The sequence below is a fragment of the Taudactylus pleione genome, unplaced genomic scaffold (genome assembly GCF_031769625.1).
Source record: "Taudactylus pleione unplaced genomic scaffold, aTauple2 ptg000129l, whole genome shotgun sequence".
Taxonomy (NCBI): domain Eukaryota; kingdom Metazoa; phylum Chordata; class Amphibia; order Anura; family Myobatrachidae; genus Taudactylus; species Taudactylus pleione.
The window spans coordinates 11,496,521-11,520,019 of NW_028284531.1; the positions used below are offsets into that span (position 1 = coordinate 11,496,521).

At 42.7% G+C, this 23,499-nt stretch overlaps 1 protein-coding gene across 1 annotated transcript in view; it reads left to right on the top strand.

The window, feature by feature from the left end:
• Positions 1–23,499, top strand: part of ADAMTSL3 (ADAMTS like 3) — a 536,839-nt gene that overhangs the window by 464,606 nt on the left and 48,734 nt on the right. The window contains exons 21-22 of the mRNA XM_088472851.1: positions 2,091–3,144; positions 13,210–13,337. Coding sequence (XP_088328977.1) covers positions 2,091–3,144; positions 13,210–13,337 — 1,182 coding nt within the window. The remainder of the gene's footprint in view (positions 1–2,090; positions 3,145–13,209; positions 13,338–23,499) is intronic.

The window sequence follows — 23,499 nt, forward strand, 5'->3', positions numbered from 1 at the left end:
TCATTAATAAGGATGGATTTATTTGGGAGTTTTTATTACTGATCAACCCAGAGTAATGACATGCATAAAATGCTCTAAGCCTTTTTTCTGAATTGACGACAAATAGAAACCAGACAGTAATTGATTGCATAAGTATTTGCTGCCATATTTTATTACTTTGTAGGATATTTTTAACTGCAGCTGAAGCTTTAATTCTATTTGGGTAAATTGCTACCAGCTTAGCACATCCGGACACTGGAATTTACGCTCATTCTTATTTGCAAAATTACTCAATATCCTTCAGGTTGATTGGGACTGTTGGTGAATAGCAGTTTACAAACTATTCCACAGTTTCCCAATAGAATTGATTGTTTGGGCTTTAACTGGGCCACTCAAGGACATTGATTGTGTTTTATATTTAAACTACTCCAATCTGACTATTACTGTTTTCTTTGGGTCATTCTCGTGCAGACTGCAGCAAGTTTTGATCCAGATTCATTTGGATCAATATGCTGCATTCATGTTTCCTTTTACTTTAAGTTTTTCTGTCCATGAATTAGCGAAGCATCCGTGTAGCATTTTCATGTCAACACCAGGCTTCATGGTAGGGATGTTATGTTGACAATGTGTATTGTTAGTTTTGTCCAGTTAGACCAAAAAAATAAATCTTGAACTCATCAGATCCTAGAGTATTGCTCCACTTGGCTGACAGGTGTATTACATGTTTTTTTGGCAATGTCTAGCTGAGATTTCATTGAGTGCCCTTCAACAATGGTTTCCATCTTGTCACTGCTCCATAAGGCGTAGTGAATTCCTGTGGTATTGTTGTCCCATAAACCATTTGCCATATCTCTGCCGTACATAGCTGTAACTCTGTCAGAGTTGCTATAGTCCTCTTGGTTCCCTCACCAACGTAAGTTCCCTTCGTGCACGCATGCTTAGTTTTGGAGGACAGCCTTTTCTATATAAACCCACAGTTTTGCATATTCTCTCTGTTTATTTGTAATAGACTTGACCATGTTCCATGTATCTTTGAAATCTTCTGATAACCTTCCCCTAATTGGTAGTTTTCTTGAATTTGCTTTGAATGTTCTTTGATTTTCATGATGAAGCAATTGTCACTGTTGGACATCTCACAGTTAAGGCCCCCATACATCAGAGATGGATTGCAGCAATCGTGCAATTTGCAATCGATTGTGTATAAAAATCTTTCCCTTTTTCAATCGATTGCAGATTGTAGAATTACCACAATCGATTGAAAAAGGGAAAGATTTGTATACACAATCGATTGCAAATTGCACGATTGCAGCAATCAATCTCTGATGTATGGGGGCCTTTAGATGTAAAGTCAATCAAGATAATATAATTGCGCACAGATGGACTCCAATTCATTATGTGACTTCTAGAGATAACTGCTTGCACCAGGGTTATTAAGGTGTATCTTATGCTGGGCATATGCTATCCAATTAACTGTCAGACATCTGTCCAATCTGCTTTGGTTGGGATGAAAACCTGGTAATGTATGGGAGCAATTGACATTCCACCATATAATCCCAAACACTGGAAAATTGACAAAAGCAATCGTTCAAATTGGTTAAATTAGTTTGATTTAACCAATTTGTCAGAATTACCATTTTTGTCTCATTTTTCTAGTGTTTGTGAGCAAATGGCCGATTGTCAATTACTCCCATACATTACCAGATTTTCATTCCAACTACACAGATGTCTGACAGATAATTGTATAGTGTATGCCCATCATTAGCAAAAGGGCTGAATACTGATTTAATCAATACATTTAAAAAAAAATACATTTATAATTTGCTTTTATTTGACATTACATATTATTTTGTTTTGATCAGTGGTAAGAATTCCTGAATAAACTAATTTTGATTCAATGTTGCAAGAAAATAAAATACGAAAATGCCAAAGAGGGTGAAAATATTTCACAGCTATTGCATGCAACAGGTTCATTGCATGTTCTCTGTCTTCCTTATACTATTCAGCTATTTCTTGCTCACATGACTATATACCAATATTATTTTCACTATATGCATTTCGATTTATATGCTCAAACATCTAATTTTAACTTTGTTTATCCAATTTTCCAAAAGAAAACAAACAGCATACGTCAAATAAAGAAGACCGTTTTGGTCCTCCAGAAATTCTCACCATCCATCGTGTTTACATTCAGACCAGACAAGAAAAACGCATTAATTTTACCATTGGAAGCAGAGCTTATTTACTTCCTAAAACATCTGTTATGATAAAATGCCCTGTACGTCGCTTCCAAAAGTCACTTATTAAATGGGAAAAAAACGGACAGCCTGTGAGACATTCCAAGAAACTTGGAGTAACAAAATCAGGTTCACTTAAGATTCATAACCTGGACGTGCAGGATATTGGAGTGTACAAGTGCATTGCAAACTCTGCTTCTGAAACCTTTGTTCTCAAGCTCATAGGCACTGATAATAGACTCCTGGAGCCACCAAGTTTTCAAAAAGATCCCAAAGAAGCACAACATTTTGGGGAAAAATGGCATACAATGAGCAAAATGTGGAAGTCGTGGAATAAAAACAATAATTTATATCTTGAAGACAGCCAGCCCCAGGATGTAATGGTCTTAAGAAACCTCGAAACTCTTGTGACAAACTCTGCGGAGATCTATGGTTCTCAAGAGTTTAGAGACAGGAGACTAGAGGCTGCAGTTCTACAAGGAGCTTACAGTATGGACAGTGTCCAGTTTGAAGTTTTGGTTAGGAACATGAGTGAACTTATTGAGGCTGGTGAAATTAGTGATGATTTTGCAAGTCAGATTATTTCCCATGTAGTGAATGAGTTGTCTAAACCTCAACCACCTGTGGAAAAGTGGAAGGGGCCCAATGAAGATAATTTATCAGACCATAAGTTGGTTGCAAAAGAACCAAATACTTCAATATTTTTTAGTAATAAAGCCACAGAAAAGGATAATCGAAAACGACTACTCATTCGCAAAAAGAAGAATGGCTATATATTGTCTTCTAATAAGACCCTGAACTTGGTCATTGGAAGTAATGGCTTTATCACTAATAACACCCAGATCATTACCATTCAGTGTGACGTTGATGGTGAAGTTAAAACTAAATTCACTTGGAGTAGGGATGGAGAAACTTTGAAGTTCTCTGACAGGTAGGTAGACTGTTATAGTGGTTACATTACCTTTTAATTTCTCTTTGCTCTGAGATGTAGTTCAGGATACACTGAGGGTTATGTATCATAGTTGCATGAAGGTGCAAATCTGCCCTAGAAATATACTGACCTATTAGATATTTGCTTTCATTTTTTTCAACTTGCAGTAGATCCATCAAAATTAATTACTGGTTGCTCCATTAGATTACCCTGGTTGACTCCTGGTATAACAATGCTTTTCTTGAACTGCTGTTGATGTGTGAACAAAAATGTTTTGCAATATGAGAATACTCAATATTAATGTATAAGGACATGTAAATGGCACATGAGAAAGCAGGCAGTAACACAATAGGTGATCATATGTACAGCAGATACACAAAGCTTTGCTATGAGTTTGTGTTTCTTCCGACTGCCCTATGTTTGGATGGAGATAGCACCTTGAAAGCAACTCAGAATAGGAATAGTATGTCTGATAGTTTTGCAATGGGATTTGTAGTTTCTCTTTTACTGCTTAGAGCAGTGGTTCCCAAACTGTGTGCCGTGGCACCCTGGGTGCCTCAGGTTGGTGGTCCAGTACCAAATAAACTAATATTTAGTCAGTGTGATAAGCAAAACCAGTGCTCATGGCTGCCAATCAAACAATATGTAGACAAAAAGAAGCGTAGCCTTGTCAACCACCACATAAATAAACCTAAAGGGTGAGATATAAGCACAATTTACTTAATTAAATTGTTGCTGAATTTCTCAATAAGAAACTTTTGCCCCAGGGGGTGCCGTGGAAAAAAATGCTGATATCTAGGCTGCTGTGATTCCAAAAAGTTTGGGAACCACTGGCTTAGAGTCTGAGCAGTAAAAGAATAACTACAAATCTCATGTCACTCCACTTCCTTCTCTGGCTGGCTGGGTGCATGGGCTGACAGCTGACTTCGCTCAGCTCCCGCCGCCTAACTGTGTATGGCCAGCATAGCCAGGTCCCGGCTGGTGCCAGCAGTTGACCCCAGCCTCTGCTCAGGGGTGTCTTAAGAGAGGAGTGGGCCCATATGCACTCCCCGTGCAGGGCCCCCTCTTCTCTCCCCGGTGGCCGGCAGCCTAATATAAGACAATAGCCCGATTCATCACTGACCATATGCCTACGTTGGTATTGGGAAATATATGCCCTGTTTAGCATTTTTAAATGGATGTCCTGTAGCATGGCAGTTTGTTAAAACTTCATGGGGGTGTCAAAATAATAGAATAAATCTTTGGGAGGGGTGGAATGGAGGAATATCCTTAGGCTAGCTTTGCAGCATAGCTTTCCATAGTGCGGGATCTACTAAAATAAGATCTTTATAAAGGTATCTAGTGCGATGTGGATAGTGAATCAGTGGTTTGGGGAGACAACATTACCGGGGGGAGGGACTGAATGTAATCACATAGTTGCAAGTACATGAAAAAAACCTTTATTTAGAAATACCATAAAGTAAGCTGAGATTTTGGAATAAGCAAATATGACCACCAGGATGAAATACATCCTTAATTGTCATGATGCCATTAACACTCCATAATGAGAATATTGATTGTATATAGCTGGTGTAAATAAGGGGTGGCCACAAAAGAGCATATAAATGGAAAAATCTCCATGTTCTACATAACTTCTTGTTTATAGAAATCCAGGCTAAGTACTGTAGGTGTTGTGAAATAAGGGAATTTAGAAAATAAAGGGTGGAATAAGAGCCCGAGGGGTATGCAGGAGTGCACCCATCCAATATGGGGCAAACATTGCTTTATATAAGGCAGAACAAGTATAGACAGAATGGTCTAAAAGCCAGTCAGCAACATACCAAAAACATATAGAATGGGAAAATGTTAGCAGGTTAGCACTCCTAAACCACCATCTTACCGAAGGAGGTATAACTTCAATCTTTGGCTTTTTATTGCACCATTCTTTCAAGATAAAGGTAAAATTTGCATGGTATAAGAAATCTTAGGAAAGCACTGCTATCCTACACAATAATGATAGAAAATTCCAGTTAGTAAGCAGCCTTGAAATGGATTTTATTAAAGAGGAAAAGTTACCTGAATAAAGGTCTCTTATTTTTGGAGTAATAACACCTAAGTACTGTATTTAAGCTTGGCACATGAGCACTGAAAAGAGGCGAGGGTTGGGATAGTTAAAAAAGTCACAGGAAGATCCTGGGGTAACTAAAATATCAGATTTAGAGGCCTATTCATCATACATAAAATATTGAGGGAGGTAATTAGGTTTAGAACTCGCATGGAGTTCTACCTAATTACCGCAGGAATTCATCATTCCTCCTCCCATTAACTATCAATTCCGAAAAGCTGTCATTTTTGCAATGACAGCTTTTCGGGAAATATATAGTTTTCCCTGAGGGCTCTAACTTACCGCAGCTGGAATCCGTGCTGCGCATACGCTGTTACAATCGTAAACCCAGCGCATGCGCAGCACTACTTACAGCTGCGGTAAGTTTGTGTGTGCCTCCCCCCTCCGCTCACCTCCCCCCTGTCCCGCACTTACCTGCCCGCTGCAGCGCCTCCGTCCTGCTGGTCTGTCATGTGTTCTCCCAGCAGCACACAGTGCAGTTTAGAAAAAAAACTTTTTTTTTTTCTAAACTTTATTGTGTTCTTCTGGTAGAACACAATGTCAGCATTGCAGACGGAGCTAGAGGACGCATCAGAGCGCCGGAGGGAGACATCGGGGGACCTGCACAGCTGGAAGCAGGTAAGTCTGTCCTGCTATTTGCCACCTCACAGTGGCGAATAGTAACTCCATCAAATTCCAAAAATACATAATTTTCGGAATTTCATGAATACCATAATCTCCATATCCCCATACTAATGAATGGGGAGTGTGGAAATTAACGCAGGGGAGCTTAGCAAGGAGATATCAGTGATATCTCCTGTGCTAAGTGGCTTCATGAATACTAAAATAACGTTATTTAAGGAAAATGTCCTTAAAAACGTTATTTTAGTGTTGATAAATAGGCCCCTTAGTGATATTGATGCAGTAACCCACAAAGGAGCCAAAATGTTTAATACTGTGGAGCACCATGGGGATCAAGCCGGCCGCATCTGAAACAAACAAAAGCATGTTGTCTGCAAACAGAGTAGCTTTGAGTTCATTTGAGCCGACCCGAATCCCACAGAATTCAAAAGATGCGCTTAGTGCTAAAGCGAGTGTCTCTATAGCCGGTGCGAATAGAAATGGGGATAATGAGCATCTCTGTCTGGTGTCCTGCTGAATCGGGGGAAAGACAGGAAAGATAGCTATTGCAGGAGATTTGGGAGGTGAAATTAGAATACAAAGTATGGAGAATAGCAATAAAATCCTCTCCAAAACCAAATTTTCGTAAAGATTCAAAGAGATGGAGCCAGGAGACCAAGTCAAATGCTTTCTCAGTGTCAAAGGAGAGTATAGTACTTAGACTTTGGTCATCTGGAGCTGATCCATTGGGCTGCTAAGAGAACCCGGAGAATGTTAACTGCAGAGTGTCTACCCCACATGAAACCCATCTGGTCCCCATCATTCAATGAAGGTAAGACTAGTTTCAATCTATCCGCCAGGATTTTTGTCAACAACTTATAGTCAGTATTAAGAGCAGTGATATAAATGTTTTGGTAGGTCTTTGATAATTGCTGAATTAAAATAGGTAGTAAGTAATTTGTTATCAAGTATATAACTGAAAGATGCTGTAATGCTGGGTACACACTGGCAGATATATTGGCCGATCAATTGATTGGCCAATATATTGGGTGCCCGTCAGCCTGTATGTACCAGCGATATGTCTGTGAATGACATCATTCACTGACATATCGCGTCTGCTGCACAGACGATGCCCAGTTTATCTGCAGATATATATATTGGGGCATTGTTCTGTGTGTACAGTACACTTGCTTCCACACCCACACCACCCTGGTCAGTGGGACCTGTGGCCAGAAAACAGATGATGGTTGTTCTGAACAACCATCATCTGTAGATCACTCGATCTACAGATATACAGTACGGTATCAGTACCATTGTGTACCCAGCTAGAGCCTATCAACAATCCTGGCAGATAGGAGTTTGTAGTAATCGCCATTAAATCCATCGATAACTGGGGCCTTGCCAGACTTCAAGCCTTTAATTGCATTCAGTACTTCTTTAGAAGTAATAGGGCCGAAAAGGGACTTAGGTAGTTCAGGAGATAGTTGGGGAAGGGAAAAAGTGGTCCAAAAGGATGATTTACTCTGAAGATCAGGAGGGGCCTGCACATGTAAATTTGCATAAAAAACACTGAATAACTCAGTGATTTGGGCACCTGAGGTGGTATATGTAGCATCATTTTGTCTTAGGCGTTTAATAATGACAGAAGAACTGGCGACTCTCAAGTGATTAGACAAAAGACGGCCAGTTTTGTTGACGAATTTGTGGAATCGGTAATCTTTGTGGAAAGAGTGTCTTCATCCTATGAAAGTTATAATTTCCTCAAAATGTGTTTTCTTATCTATATATAACTGTTTATTTATAAGGGTAGGGTGAATTTATACATATGAAAGGCATCAGTAAGGACCTCCTGAGAAGTTTTGAAATGATTTGCGGTTGTGGGTCACATAGGAGAAAATATCACCTCTTATAACTGCCCTTGGACATCTGCCAAAAAAGGAGGGGGGTTTCATGCTCCTGTGCCAAACAGAAGGGAGAGAAACAGAAAGGGGGAAAATGAAACAAAAAATAACATGTAAACAAGAATATTAAATAAAAAATAGAGCAGGTAAATAAAAAAACATTTGTGATATAGGTACAGATGATTGGTACCAAATCAGTATCACATTAATACATATCCTAACCTTTCCCAGCAACTAAAACTAGGAAACTAAAGGAACCATCAAGTTGTGAAAGTAGTGAGGAGCTCATAGAATAACAGAAATTGTAAAGGAGGAAGTAAAGCTGCCATAATAACTGTTGTTGAAAAGCAATGAAACCCAACATCCTAGAGAACAGTCTCAGTTTTTTCCCATACTAGCATCCATTCACACACAGAGGCATAAACGGAGAAATGGACATGAGTTCCAACTCTGTGGAAGACTGGCAACGCAGCAGGAATTCAGCGAGGTGGTGAAGGTGGGTCAGTCAGCCGTAGGATCAGCCACAGGAAATTCTGAGGAAAGACTGCTGTAGTTCTCGCATATAAGCAGAGGCGTCATACAATAAGGCAAATTCGCAGCCTCGGTTGATGAGTAATTGGCGTACTGAGGGCTCTCATTTCCTCAGCAGAGTAGTCTTGAAATGTAAACTGCATAAGGTCTTCCCAAGTCACAATGTTTTCTTCAGGTTGATCATATCGCTTTTGTATGAATGAAATTCAGGCAACAAAAGATTACCACTCTGGGTCTAGCACCAGTTATCTGGAGTCCTAAGTGGTGAGCTCTCTCCACTATCATGCCCTTGCATTTATCGCTAATATCCAAGAGCGCAAGCAGGGTGGTGCATAGAAATTGAGAGCGTGGGCCCTTTAAGGGATTAGGGCAGGCCAACAGCGCGTAGATTGTTTCACCTGGACTTGTTCTCAAGAACATCCACTGTTTTTAGATGTTGGAGATGAGATGTTTGAAGCTTATCATAGTCTGACTGCAGGGTTGCTAAATCTTGAAAGTTCTCAATGTGGTTTCAGTGGAAGAGACACACCGGGACAGCTGCTGAATCTGATTCCTAATATCAGTGAGAGCTTGTGTAAATTAATGTAGTAGCCTGCTCCTGAAGTAAGGGAATCATGGCTTCTTTTATTGCTTTCACATCCTACCAATATGTAATAAAAGAATCAGCAGTAGCTGGGGTGTGGACTACAGAAAGGGGGCCAGATCCGTTGAATCAGTAGCTTCCGTCGCTGTGCCCGTCATGTTGGATTGCATGCAGCATTTCTCAGCCAGGGCTCTCTGATGTTTACCAGGATGGGGAGAGCAATTTCTCCATGTAAGTGCACCCACTTCAGTGATGTGGGCAGCGCAGTGTGGAGGCCGGCAAACGGCTGTGAACAAGTAAGATGCCGGGATGGTGCGCAGCTGCAGTGACTTGACTTACTACATCGCCACCGAAATCAAAAGTCAGAGGGCGAGGAGTTTTAACTGTATTGTATGTGGATATGGAGCCAGTGAAACAGGGTCCCCCATGACCGCACATGCACAGTACATAATCCATGAAGCCCCCCACCGCAAAGGACAGCTTTTATCGGGGAGCATCCAAAATGTGATGCTTGATGCATCCTGCCCTAATAGAGAGCAGTAATGTCCTCATTTAGAGCCAAATCAGCAAAAACAGGGTAACTGATCTCTGTCATCAGGTAAGTGCTGTGGCTGGTTACTCCAGCTGCCCCCGAGGGAGTGACAGCGATTTAAATGCGCCAAAATTAAATTATATTTTGCCCCCCCAACCTAAAAACGTTGTGGCGCCCCTGGCAGAGTGCGATGTGTGAGCGGACTTGCTGGGTACAGTAGTCTTCCAGACATGCCAGGATACAATATACTTGACCAAGGTATATGTGATGAATATGTAGCACAGGGGTTGGTGCTGGTGGCGGTTAGTTTATACGTGATACAGCTTAACCAGTTCTTACATTTATTGAATCAGGTAGAACATGTAGCACAAGACACAGGGATGCAACAAGTATAACAGAGGTATGCAGATATATATGAGCAGTCTGGAGATTAGGGTGTTGCTGGGCATTGTAGTGTGCCAGGTGTGATAGCGGTAAGTACAGTACTATTCCCCCCAGTGCACGTCAGAGGTTGGGCCTGTGAGGCTGAGCTCCGGCTGGTCCTAGATATAGCCGAGTCAGCCTACCTTGTAGTGTACTGGATAGGAGGCAGCACAGGAGCACACTCCTTCCTACATCAATCCCAAAAAAGCAAAAGATATTTTGCATACTTATCTGTAATTTTGACACATACAACATTAGTCAATTTTGCTTATGGGTGTGGTGCACTCAAAAGTTACAAATGCATGTTTTTTACATGAAGCGACCGCATAACACACCTTTATTAAGTGTAATGCTTTTTGTAATCACAATCTGTGTTTAGAGATAACATTTTCCTACACCTACCTGAATCAGCATGTGACACCAATAACATGTCTCTAGCTAATTAAAAAGTTTCCATATTAACCAGGTTTATGGCTATTTTGTGGCATGTTGCGGTTACGTCTAATAGTTTATAACTTTCCTATAATTGTGTAAGTTGCCTTGTGCCGCTTGCTTAAGTCTAAACTATTGTGAAGCAAAAGAGGTCCATTGTCGTTGCTAGTTTATCATGTGACTCAGAATCTGTATTCAGTGGGTAACACTTTGATGATACAAGTGTTATGAAAAGTCACTGACTAAAAGCTACTTACAGGCTCCTGGTAGTCATGTGAGTTTAGGTGTGGGCTCTCTTATCAAACATTTTTTTTCACAAATGTTCAAACTGAAAAGAATCCTGGATATCCCCGAGATTTATATTATTGTGACAGGACATGGGGGAATTCTGATGTGTCATTGAGGTGATGTTGGAACGAATGATTTAAAGTCAAAGCTTTATTACCATGTAATAAAGCATTATGAAGCCGAAACTGCATTTTGTTAAGTATAAATAAAGCTTATAAAGGAAATCTATGAGAAGAAACCATTAAGCCCCTAACAATAATGAACACTGATAGGCTGCATACAAAATGGACCATTGCAGCGTTTGTGCAGTATGTGGGCTTTTCCAAGTTGGTACAGTAGGTGCCAACCAAGTCTGTTCTCACTGTTGTTCCAGTCAACATGTTTATGTCTTCTGTTGCCTGAGTCTGGAATTAGGAGGGAAATGTCAGCTGGTTTAATTCTTATTTAATCAGTGTATTGTAACCTATATCACGGGCGTACAAAGGAATACAAATCAACCAAGCCAGTAGCCAATATACTTTAAGTAGCAGTGGTCAATTTCTCATACCCAGCAGTGCCCAGAACACGTGCCATGGATATGGTGCCATACACACCAGCAGTGATCAGTATAGTGTCCCCAGCAGATTGATCAGTTTAAACTGATGTCATTTTTATATTCTACTTTGTGTAGAATATAAAAATGACATTTCAGCTGTAGCTGCCCTGTTACATGATTCCCATACTCTCTTCCATACAGCCATCTACCTGCTTTCGTGTTGGCTAGAAATTTTCACTGGACTTGGAAAGAGAAAGTCACAGAACAGATTGTTAACCATTAAAATTCACCCAGGACGTAGAGGATTATTGGGTCATAGATCAGACTCCGGAAACTAGGGACTATTGGCAGGTGTGTAGATACACTTTCCCAGACAAATCTGCTTGGACAATTGTCTGATCTCACACACAATGTTGGATTCTTGCACTGTGATCTTTCTAAATGTTGTTTTGTAAACATAAGACAGAAACCAAACCTGATCCCTAGGCTTGGCAGCAATTAGTCCCAAGCACTGGGCCAGTAGACTATGCCGCTGAAGGATTCCTTATGTACTTTATGCATGTTTCCCTTTATTATGTTCATCCTTCTTTTTCAGCCTTCCTTAGCTTGGAAGAATTCTCTGTTATGCATCCCCTGAGCCATGTGATTTAATGCAGAATACCAAAAAGTCTATAACAAATATTTTCATAAACGGATCTTAAAAATTAGGCAAGCCCTGTTGAGGCTTTGACTGCTGGCATTATATGCACATTTCTGTATTAGCGACACACAGGAGATTTAGCTAATTTCCCTCTTACTGTGCCACATGGTAGCTTTAAAATGACACAAAATATATATTCTCGGCCAGCATAGAGTCCTTCTTAAGTTCCCCGTTTGATGATGGTCGGCTGTTTTCTGTACTCTCCCTGTTCAATCGCAGAATTAAAAGATTAGGCTGTTTGGTTTTGGCAGCACACTGAACCCAGAAATACAGTGCTCTGTGGGGATATATTACACCTCATATACAAAGAGGTTGGGCCATTACACTGATAGACTGTTACACTTTCAGCCTTTAGACAAAACGATTTAAAACCATTCATTGGAGACAATTGTTCATAAATATGCTTGTAGTAAAGTGGCCCTGAATGGTGATGTTATACTATATACTGAACTTCTGTAGTAAAATATAAAGTATAAATAAACATCATCATTTGTCTACTGCCAGAGTATTACCCTAGACATATAAACTGTTTGTATAATAAACCCAAGAACAGCGGCTGAAAAGTAAATTTTCTAAATGATCATTTGTTATATTTAATCAGGTGCTAGCACCAGATTAAGAAAGGGGCTGCAGCTCCATGCCTCCACATGAAAATAGGCCCAGCTAGCCACATAGTTGGCCATCAATCATACGTATTAAAATTGTGTTTCTATTTTCCTCACAAAAAAACTAAAATTATTTTTTTTAAATGTTTATTTAGAGTGACATTGGGGCAGATGGTGTAGGACGGTTTACATGCTTATATGGCACTGGCTACACCCACACAGCGCTGGGCACAGTTCCTCCGCTTCTCATAATAGGCCCCATTTTCAGCCCCAGGCCCATGTATCCCATAATCCAACCCTGTCAGATGCACCAAAATATACTAAAGCCACTGAATAACTTCAACACCGGTAACCTCTTCCCTCCTTATTGTATCCCCTGTAACTTAATATTTCCATATTGCCTAATGCCGGGTACACACTAGACGATATGTTGTACTATTCGGCCGGATTGGACGACATATCAGGTACATCGTCTAGTGTGTACTCTCAATGTTGCTGATGATGCGTGCATCGTCAACGACATCACCCGTCGGACCTGCATTGTTGCCGCATCGTCGCTCCCGACATCAGCAAGTGTGTATGCATTTGCCAATGCCGGGAACCCAATGCCGGGTCTCGTTGCAGGATAGGTCGGCTGGGTACATATTGTTAAATGTGTACCCAGCTTAAGTGTGTATAAAAGGATTGAATGTAAAGAGATCAACACAGCTTTAATAATAATAATTTTATAGTTCATTAGCACATTAGTGAACCTAAGGCTTGCAATTATTAAGACGTTAGCTCTCTTTAAAGTCCGGAATCAGCAAAAGACATGTTTATTTTTACTTCTAGGATATTCCTGGAAAACAGCAAATCATTACATATATATGGTCCTACAGCACAAGACATGGGTGTGTATCAGTGTGAAGTTGATAACGAACGAGGATCTGATGTGGAAACTTCACACTTATATCTCGCAGGTAATCTTTGCATTATGTAGCAGTCTGATACAAGTCGCTCTGAATGCTACACTCTGGGAGTCTGTACAGTAGTGTGTAAGCAGCGGTGGTCTCTCTAGTTCAGTGATTTTCAACGTTTTTCAACTCGAGGCACACTACATAAGATTTTCAAATTGCCAGGGCACACTATCCGATGATACGGCGTGCGCGACCGATGAAAAAACATACATATTGGCTCCCACATAATAAAACACACTACATTGGCCTCCACAGGAATAAAACACACTACATTGGCCTCCACAGGAATAAAACACACTACATTGGCCTCCAGAGGAATAAAACACACTACATTGGCCTCCAGAGGAATAAAACACACTACATTGGCCTCCAGAGGAATAACACACACTACATTGGCCTCCACAGGAATAAAACACACTACATTGGCCTCCACAGGAATAAAACACACTACATTGGCCTCCAGAGGAATAACACACACTACATTGGCCTCCACAGGAATAAAACAAACTACATTGGCCTCCAGAGGAATAACACACACTACATTGGCCTCCACAGGAATAAAACACACTACATTGTCCTCCACAGGAATAAAACACACTACATTGTCCTCCACAGGAATAAAACACACTACATTGGCCTCCACAGGAATAAAACGCACTACATCTGTGTTATTGCCCCCCTTCTCCCAATGTTTGTGATTGTGCTCCCCCCTCCTCATATGTGTTAGTGTCCCCCATTCTTTCCATCTATGTTATTGTGCTACCCCCTTCCCCATCTGTGTTATTGTCCCCCCCTCCTCCCAATTTGTGGTGTTGTGCTCCCTTCCTCCTCCACCTCCACCTCCTATGTTATTGTGCACATCCCCTTCTCCCCATCTGTGTTATTTTGCTCCCCCCCTCCTCATCTGTGTTCTTGTGCTTCCCCCCTCCTCCCCATCTGTGTGTTACTATGCACTCTTCCCCCCTCCTCCGCATCTGTGTGTTACTATGCACTCTTCCCCCCCTCTTCCCCATCTGTGTGTTACTATGCACTCATCCCCCCCTCCTCCCCATCTGTGTGTTACTATGCACTCATCCCCCCCTCCTCCCCATTTGTGTGTTACTATGCACTCATCCCCCCCTCCTCCCCATCTCTGTGTTACTATGCACTCATCCCCCCTCCTCCCCTTCTGTGTGTTACTATGCACTCTTCCCACCTCCTCCCCATCTGTGTGTTACTATGCACTCACCCCCCCCTCCTCCCCATCTGTGTGTTACTATGCACACTTCCCCCCTCCTCCCCATCTGTGTGTTACTATGCACTCATCCCCCCTCCTCCCCTTCTGTGTGTTACTATGCACTCATCCCCCCTCCTCCCCATGTGTGTGTTACTATGCACTCTTCCCCCCTCCTCCCCATCTGTGTGTTACTATGCACTCTTCCCACCTCCTCCCCATCTGTGTGTTACTATGCACTCTTCCCCCCTCCTCCCCATCTGTGTGTTACTATGCACTCATCCCCCCCTCCTCCCCATCTGTGTGTTACTATGCACTCATCCCCCCTCCTCCCCATCTGTGTGTTACTATGCACTTTTCCCCCCTCCTCCCCATCTGTGTGTTACTATGCACTCTTCCCCCCTCCTCCCCATCTGTGTGTTACTATGCACTCTTCCCCCCTCCTCCCCATCTCTGTGTTACTATGCACTCATCCCCCCTCCTCCCCATCTGTGTGTTACTATGCACTCATCCCCCCTCCTCCCCATCTGTGTGTTACTATGCACTCTTCCCCACTCCTCCCCATCTGTGTGTTACTATGCACTCATCCCCCCTCCTCCCCATCTGTGTGTTACTATGCACTCTTCCCCCCTCCTCCCCATTTGTGTGTTACTATGCACTCATCCCCCCTCCTCCCCATCTGTGTGTTACTATGCACTCTTCCCCCCTCCTCCCCATCTCTGTGTTACTATGCACTCATCCCCCCTCCTCCCCATCTGTGTGTTACTATGCACTCATCCCCCCTCCTCCCCATCTGTGTGTTACTATGCACTCTTCCCCACTCCTCCCCATCTGTGTGTTACTATGCACTCATCCCCCCTCCTCCCCATCTGTGTGTTACTATGCACTCTTCCCCCCTCCTCCCCATCTGTGTGTTACTATGCACTCATCCCCCCTCCTCCCCATCTGTGTGTTACTATGCACTCATCCCCCCTCCTCCCCAACTGTGTGTTACTATGCACTCTTCCCCACTCCTCCCCATCTGTGTGTTACTATGCACTCATCCCCCCTCCTCCCCATCTGTGTGTTACTATGCACTCTTCCCCCCTCCTCCCCATCTGTGTGTTACTATGCACTCATCCCCCCTCCTCCCCATCTGTGTGTTACTATGCACTCTTCCCCACTCCTCCCCATCTGTGTGTTACTATGCACTCATCCCCCCCTCCTCCCCATCTGTGTGTTACTATGCACTCATCCCCCCTCCTCCCCATCTGTGTGTTACTATGCACTTTTCCCCCCTCCTCACCATCTGTGTGTTACTATGCACTCATCCCCCCTCCTCCCCATCTGTGTGTTACTATGCACTCATCCCCCCTCCTCCCCATCTGTGTGTTACTATGCACTCATCCCCCCTCCTCCCCATCTGTGTGTTACTATGCACTCTTCCCCCCTCCTCCCCATCTGTGTGTTACTATGCACTCATCCCCCCTCCTCCCCATCTGTGTGTTACTATGCACTCTTCCCCACTCCTCCCCATCTGTGTGTTACTATGCACTCTTCCCCACTCCTCCCCATCTGTGTGTTACTATGCACTCATCCCCCCTCCTCCCCATCTGTGTGTTACTATGCACTCTTCCCCCCTCCTCCCCATCTGTGTGTTACTATGCACTCATCCCCCCTCCTCCCCATCTGTGTGTTACTATGCACTCTTCCCCCCTCCTCCCCATCTCTGTGTTACTATGCACTCATCCCCCCTCCTCCCCATCTCTGTGTTACTATGCACTCATCCCCCCTCCTCCCCATCTGTGTGTTACTATGCACTCTTCCCCACTCCTCCCCATCTGTGTGTTACTATGCACTCATCCCCCCTCCTCCCCATCTGTGTGTTACTATGCACTCTTCCCCCCTCCTCCCCATCTGTGTGTTACTATGCACTCTTCCCACCTCCTCCCCATCTGTGTGTTACTATGCACTCATCCCCCCCTCCTCCCCATCTGTGTGTTACTATGCACTCTTCCCCACTCCTCCCCATCTGTGTGTTACTATGCACTCTTCCCCACTCCTCCCCATCTGTGTGTTACTATGCACTTCCCCCCCTCCTCCGCATCTGTGTGTTACTATGCACTCTTCCCCACTCCTCCCCATCTGTGTGTTACTATGCACTCTTCCCCACTCCTCCCCATCTGTGTGTTACTATGCACTCTTCCCCACTCCTCCCCATCTGTGTGTTACTATGCACTCTTCCCCCCTCCTCCCCATCGTGTGTTACTATGCACTCTTCCCCCCTCCTCCCCATCTGTGTGTTACTATGCACTCATCCCCCCTCCTCCCCATCTGTGTGTTACTATGCACTCATCCCCCCTCCTCCCCATCTGTGTGTTACTATGCACTCTTCCCCCCTCCTCCCCATCTGTGTGTTACTATGCACTCTTCCCCCCTCCTCCCCATCTGTGTCTGTTCTGCTCCCCCCCCCCGCCTACACTTACCAGCTTGTTCTCTCTTCACATGTTCCCCTGTCTTCTCAGCTCCTCCTCCACTGTCACAGCACTCAAAGGGCTGGGTGACGGGGCGGCCAGGCAACGCTTCGTGTGTGACCTGTGATGTCACGCCACCGCCTCTAGGCGCGGCCCGGGCGCATCTGAGCCTCCCAGAGGAGCTGCCCGGTCTTTTCTATAATGTGACCGGCGGCTCTTGCGCCCTGACACACTGCACAACCGCCCGCTGCACACTAGTTGAAAACCGCTGCTCTAGTTGCTAAACAAGATGGTACATAGTATATGTTGTGTGAGAAACTTTCCAAATCCTAGATTGAGTTTATTCCAACAATGTAGCATCTTCTGGTTTCCAACAAGTCTATTTCAGATTGCGTACTGGACTCTATGGCAACATAGTATTCTAATCAGCAAAGTGCCAAGAGCACAGTCCGTGATCTCCAGGGGTTAGAGCGGCTGCTCTACCCATATGCAGTACATTAGTAACCTAAATGCACATTTATTCTATGAATACATCAGTGAAGTTATTTGACTGCTATAGTGTTTACTCAATAATGCATATTTTGAATTCAATCTATAATTTCCTACATCCACCCACACACCAGAGGCAGAGCTCTCACCTACCCTACACATGCCTTCTTGTAACAGAGGTTAGACACCCTGTGAGCAGCACATTCTAGTTGTCAACTTATATATATTACTTCAGTGCGCAGGTTCTCATATACAGATTTGTCTTCATACACCTACTGTAGCCTAAATATGCCATGTGTCGCGAGATGTATGGCATGATTAAGCCATTAGGTCCCGCGCCACTCTGCTTGCACACAGCGTCTTTTTTGCATTTGTTTCTGACGAAAATGCTCCTTAGTTGGATCGCAACAGGAGACTGCGCTGATTAATTTGATATGCACCACTTGCATATCTGTGTGCGACTGAGTCTGTAAAAGAAGCACCATGGGAAAAAATGCGTCCGCTGCATCGCTACTGATTCTGTATACAGATTCACACTTAGTCGCACACAGATATACAAGTGTTGCATATCAGATTAATCACTGCCCTTTACTGGTGCATCTTAGTCACATTGCATTATGTCTAAAACGCATTTTTCAGTTGCAAAAGAGATGCTCAGAGCAAGTAACAGTGTATGAGGACACATCTGTACAATTATCAAACTATTGTAATGCTACAATTTTCCTGCATTAATTTGATAGAAGCCTGACCTCTATTTCGCTGTTCTGCAAAGAGCTCTGCCACGATCTATCCGCTTGTGACCTGCTGAATGCTTTCATTCCTCTCCTGACATCATGATATTACTGCCGTCACCTGCAGCACTGTCCTGCTTTACATAGCCATATGAGTGAACACTATATTTGCCTCACATTGCCTCATTACTGCCCATGTGCCGTTTTAGAGAAGAGGGGGCCGTGTGCTGACCACTTAATTCGGGCCCCCTACCCTCTGTGATGCAGTAGACTCTGGCATTGTGCCAGAGTCTACTGCACATGCACAGATCCACGATAACATGGCGCCCACGCCATGGTACTGGGGACACCTCTACTGCACATGCAAAGGTCTCTGGCAACATGGCGCCTGCTCCTTGTTGCCGAGGACACTTCTACCAGGCATGTGCAGATCACTGGGAAAATGCTCGCTGCCTCATATAATTCCGGTGATTAACGCTGCTACTGCAGCGCTGACACTGGTCTCCGGAAAGGTAAGTATTAAACATGGGTGCAGGGTGTGCGGTATAGACCCCCCTGGACTCAGGGACCCGTGTGCACCGCACATCCTGCACCCATTACAGACCCTCCAACATGACCCATTCCATTAGGTACAAAATCCTCTGCTCCTGGACTTCCTTCTTTATTTATGATTGAAGCCATCTGTGCTGAAACACCTTTCTCATCTATTACCTAGCTCAACACAGGTGACTGCAATCAGTAATTAGGTGGGAAGTCCAGGAGCAGAGCATTTTGTACCTAATGGGAGGGTAGGCCATTATTGATACGCCAATGTTACTGTCCCCTTATCCCCCATGCAATGCTGCAAATCTCAGAACTGCACCACAGAGACAGGGCCACAATGACGTGATTCACAGCAAATAATATCATCATTTGTGCTGACGCGAACAGTCAGATTATGTCATTGGTTACAGTTTTCTATCTATGGCCACTTCGTTCAAAACATACCTTAAAAGGTTTGGTTGGTTTATAGCTGTGCATCATTTATTAAAGCATCAATTCAGTTATGATGTTTCCTCAGCAAATGAGATTAGAGAAACATGATATGAGGTCTGTGTTTGTCAGCAGTGAGGATGGGGAAGTATAAAATCCTGGTTGATTTATTGAATAGGGTATGGTAGGAATATCGGGGAATGTGTGCCAGGGAAGGTTGTAGGTGTGTTAGAGTATAGCACTTTTCCAGCCAAAAACACAGCGCGCTCTCCAGCTCCTGTAATGACACACAGCTGTGAGGGTGAAGTCTCTGTCACACAGGAAGTGCTTCTGTGAGAATGCTGCACTGACATTTTCATGTCTGAAGCAAATTCCATGTGTTAGGGAGTTCAAGTTTTCCCTTAACTGCTGTGTGGTGTTATATGAATTTCCTAATGCTGTGGTTTTCTGGCTGGAAGACCACTGCTTTCTAAAGAGACATAAATAGATAGAGGTTCTTGGAGGCCGTATTGAATAATCTCACAATAGTAGTGCATGTAGAGTGAGCCCAACAGAATCAGACAACCTGTAGAAAATGATTTGCATAAATAAGGGATATATTTATATTTGGATGCAAGGGATACTTTTAAGCTTAAAATAAGCTTCTTTGTACTGTGCATGCACATGAGAAATGTACAAGCGGCTGTTCAAATCCGTCCATCTCAGACGCAAATGCAGAAGGAGGCGTCAGACCCGGTGCTAGTCACGTAAGACGCCAGGAATCTGCATTCATCAACACAGACCCTGGCCTCGTCACTTCCGGAAAATGACACACACCCTTTTCCGGGAACTGCGACCAGTCACGCCCCCTCTCCGCCCTCCAAAGGATCGCAGGACACGTTCTGCATATGCGCAGACGCAGACCCCTAACAATCAGAGATATACCTTTACCGTCAGATGAATATACATCTCTGAATCAGGCCCAAAGTAAGAAATTTAAATAAATCTATTTTATGATATTAAATGTTTCTGTCAGGAGGGTGATTGAAAAGGAACGAGCAACCTTTTACTCCATAAATTCTGCCCCAACATGCATCTCTAGCTGCCACATAACAATTTTCTTTCTTTAAAAGTAAACTTATTTTGGGGTCTATTTATGAAGCACTGAAAACCCACTTTTGCTGCATTTATCGTATGCAGAAGAAAAGGATGCTTCTCCTTATAAATCACAGATGTCTCTCTGTGCATTGCATTTCTGCCCCATCGCCGCTATGGCGACTGTTATGTGGAATTAATGTATAAAACTGTGATAATTTGATCATATTGCAGTTTGAGGAAAAAATATAACATCATCTCAGGATTGTTATGTACACTTGCCGGTGTCAGGACTCTGGAGGTTCTTTTGCGCATGCCCAAGCTTCTTACTCAATTAACATAGTACATCGGTGATCTGAAAGAATCTGCATATTTTAATGTGCTACATTTGTGTTTTTATTTTTTTTAGGAAAGCTTATATTAATTAAAATGAATTAATTAAAATTTATAAAGTTGCTGTAGTCATACTGAAATCCCGATGACGGGAAGAAACGCATTAGAGTCCATACTGAAGTCTCTTCACGACTGCAGCCTCAGGTGATAGAATTGCTCGTACATGGCACTGAGACACCGAACACACTCAATCCTTTACATTTCCATTGTAAAAACCAGGCAGAGAGATGTCGAGATGGCAAAAAATCAGGTTTACCCCAAATGGGAATAAATCTGGAGCTGGTATTGTCGCCACCCAATTTCCTATTGACCGCCAACCAAGCAGAATAAATATCTTTGAAAAGAGGTGGTTTTGTACAGTACATGCAAGGGGATGTATGCCCTGCGGAGATGAAGAAGTACAGCTGGGGTAAATGGATCAAAAAGGCCTTTATCTAATGAGAGGATGGAAACAGACAAAATCTCAGGTGCACAACTCCAAATTATTAATAATATATATAAATGCAATAAAATGTTGCAATCAATAGAGGTTTTTAGCATAATCATGGCCAAGGTTATGGGCCTACCCACCATATCCAGGTAACCTCTTTCGGGTAGGTCCCTAACATACTAAGGTTCAAATCCAGAGCGCAGGACCCCCCAAAACCGGCCCAGCTAAGCCGCCCCAGGGCACCACCATAGTAAGAAAAGTGCAGTGTAAAGAGATAGTTAGGAACACTGCAGCTGCATATAAAGAATGAAAATAAAAAAGTGAAGTACATATATATTAGACACACAGTGAATGGTTAAAATGTGTTATAAAGGAAAATGTGTTATAATGCAGTGCCCTGAGACAGACCAACCAACGCATTCCAAGGGGACCCACGCCCCAAAAATGAACCAAAATTGCACTACAGTATATAACTTGTAGGACTTACCTAGAATTGTGCCTAATACAGTGTGCATATACATTACTATACTCCATTCTTTTAAACCAATAAGGAAGGGTGCTAGTCCAGAATGAGGGCGTCTCCTTTCCCTCAGATGTGCAATAAAGCACATTAAATGGAGTATATGGAAAATATTTCTGGACTGCACAACCTGACTATATATAATGGGAGGTGCTACCTGATGAGACTAATTGCAGGCACAGAAACAGACAAAATCTCAGGTGCACAACTCCAAATTATTAATAATATATATAAATGCAATAAAATGTGGCAATCAATAGAGGTTTTTAGCATAATCATGGCCAAGGTTATGGGCCTACCCACCATATCCAGGTAACCTCTTTCGGGTAGGTCCCTAACATACTAAGGTTCAAATCCAGAGCGCAGGACCCCCAAAACCGGCCCAGCTAAGCCGCCCCAGGGCACCACCATAGTAAGAAAAGTGCAGTGTAAAGAGATAGTTAGGAGCAGCTGCAGCTGCATATAAAGAATGAAAATAAAAAAGTGAAGTACATATATATTAGACACACAGTGAAGGGTTAAAATGTGTTATAAAGGAAAATGTGTTATAATGCAGTGCCCTGAGACAGACCAACCAACGCAATCCAGGGGGACCCACACCCCAAAAATGAACCAAAATTGCACTACAGTATATAACTTGTAGGACTTACCTAGAATTGTGCCTAATACAGTGTGCATATACATTACCATACTCCATGCTTTTAAACCAATAAGGAAGGGTGCTAGTCCAGAATGAGGGCGTCTCCTTTCCCTCAGATGTGCAATAAAGCACATTAAATGGAGTATATGGAAAAGATTTCTGGACTGCACAACCTGACTATATATAATAACCTTGGCCATGATTATGCTAAAAACCTCTATTGATTGCAACATTTTATTGCATTTATATACATTATTAATAATTTGGAGTTGTGCACCTGAGATTTTGTCTGTTTCTGTGCCTGCAATTAGTCTCATCAGGTAGCATCTCCCATTATATATAGTCAGGTTGTGCAGTCCAGAAATCTTTTCCTAATGAGAGGATGGTAAGGTGTTCAGCCACATAGCGGGAAAAAAAGCCGCCTGTGAAAAGGCACAGATGTCAGTAAGACCCAAACCAGCTGATTTCCTTACTTGTATTAAACAAAGCCGGGAAATGTTTGCTTTTTTATAATGCCAGTTACATTTAGTGTAGGTTTTGGAGCATACTGTAATATCTGCCCTAGACATAGCTAATGGGAGCATTTGAATGGTTGTTTGTTGATCAAACAAATTATATATCGACAAGTGTGTACATAAAAAGTGCAAATTAGCAACAATATTTAAACACTAACTCCCGGGATTGGGAATCTTAGCAATAAAAAAGGAAATTAGTAGATAAACACACAATAAAAACAAATAATAAATTGCAGCATAAGCACTGAAGGTGCCATAATCAGTGCATCCTCTAGGTATATTTTTTTAAATAAAATATTTAAAAATAGTTTTAAAAATACTCTTTTAACTTAATTAAATAAATAAAAAAACACGACAATTTCTGTGCAGTTATTGATTAAAAAAATTAATCAGGTAGGTGGTTAACCCATCCATAGCTGGATGTAATAGAAACACGCCTGTTTGGAGATGTCTCTTTTGCACCTAGTGTAGGGCAGACTCATGTCCACACTGATGATAACTAATAGTAAACAAGCGCAAGCACAGATGCCTGAGTACAACTTTGCCTCACATTTATTTCTGTACATGCTTCTTTTCTTGTTTCCAAATCTGCACCACCAATGGTGTGCATTGTAGGTGGACTATGAATGGGGTGTGGTTTTTGTGACCATATATACGGTGGCACTGGACATACAGATGTGTCCACATCCTCCCTGCGCTACAAGTCTTGTTACACATAAAGTGTGAGCGCCATGT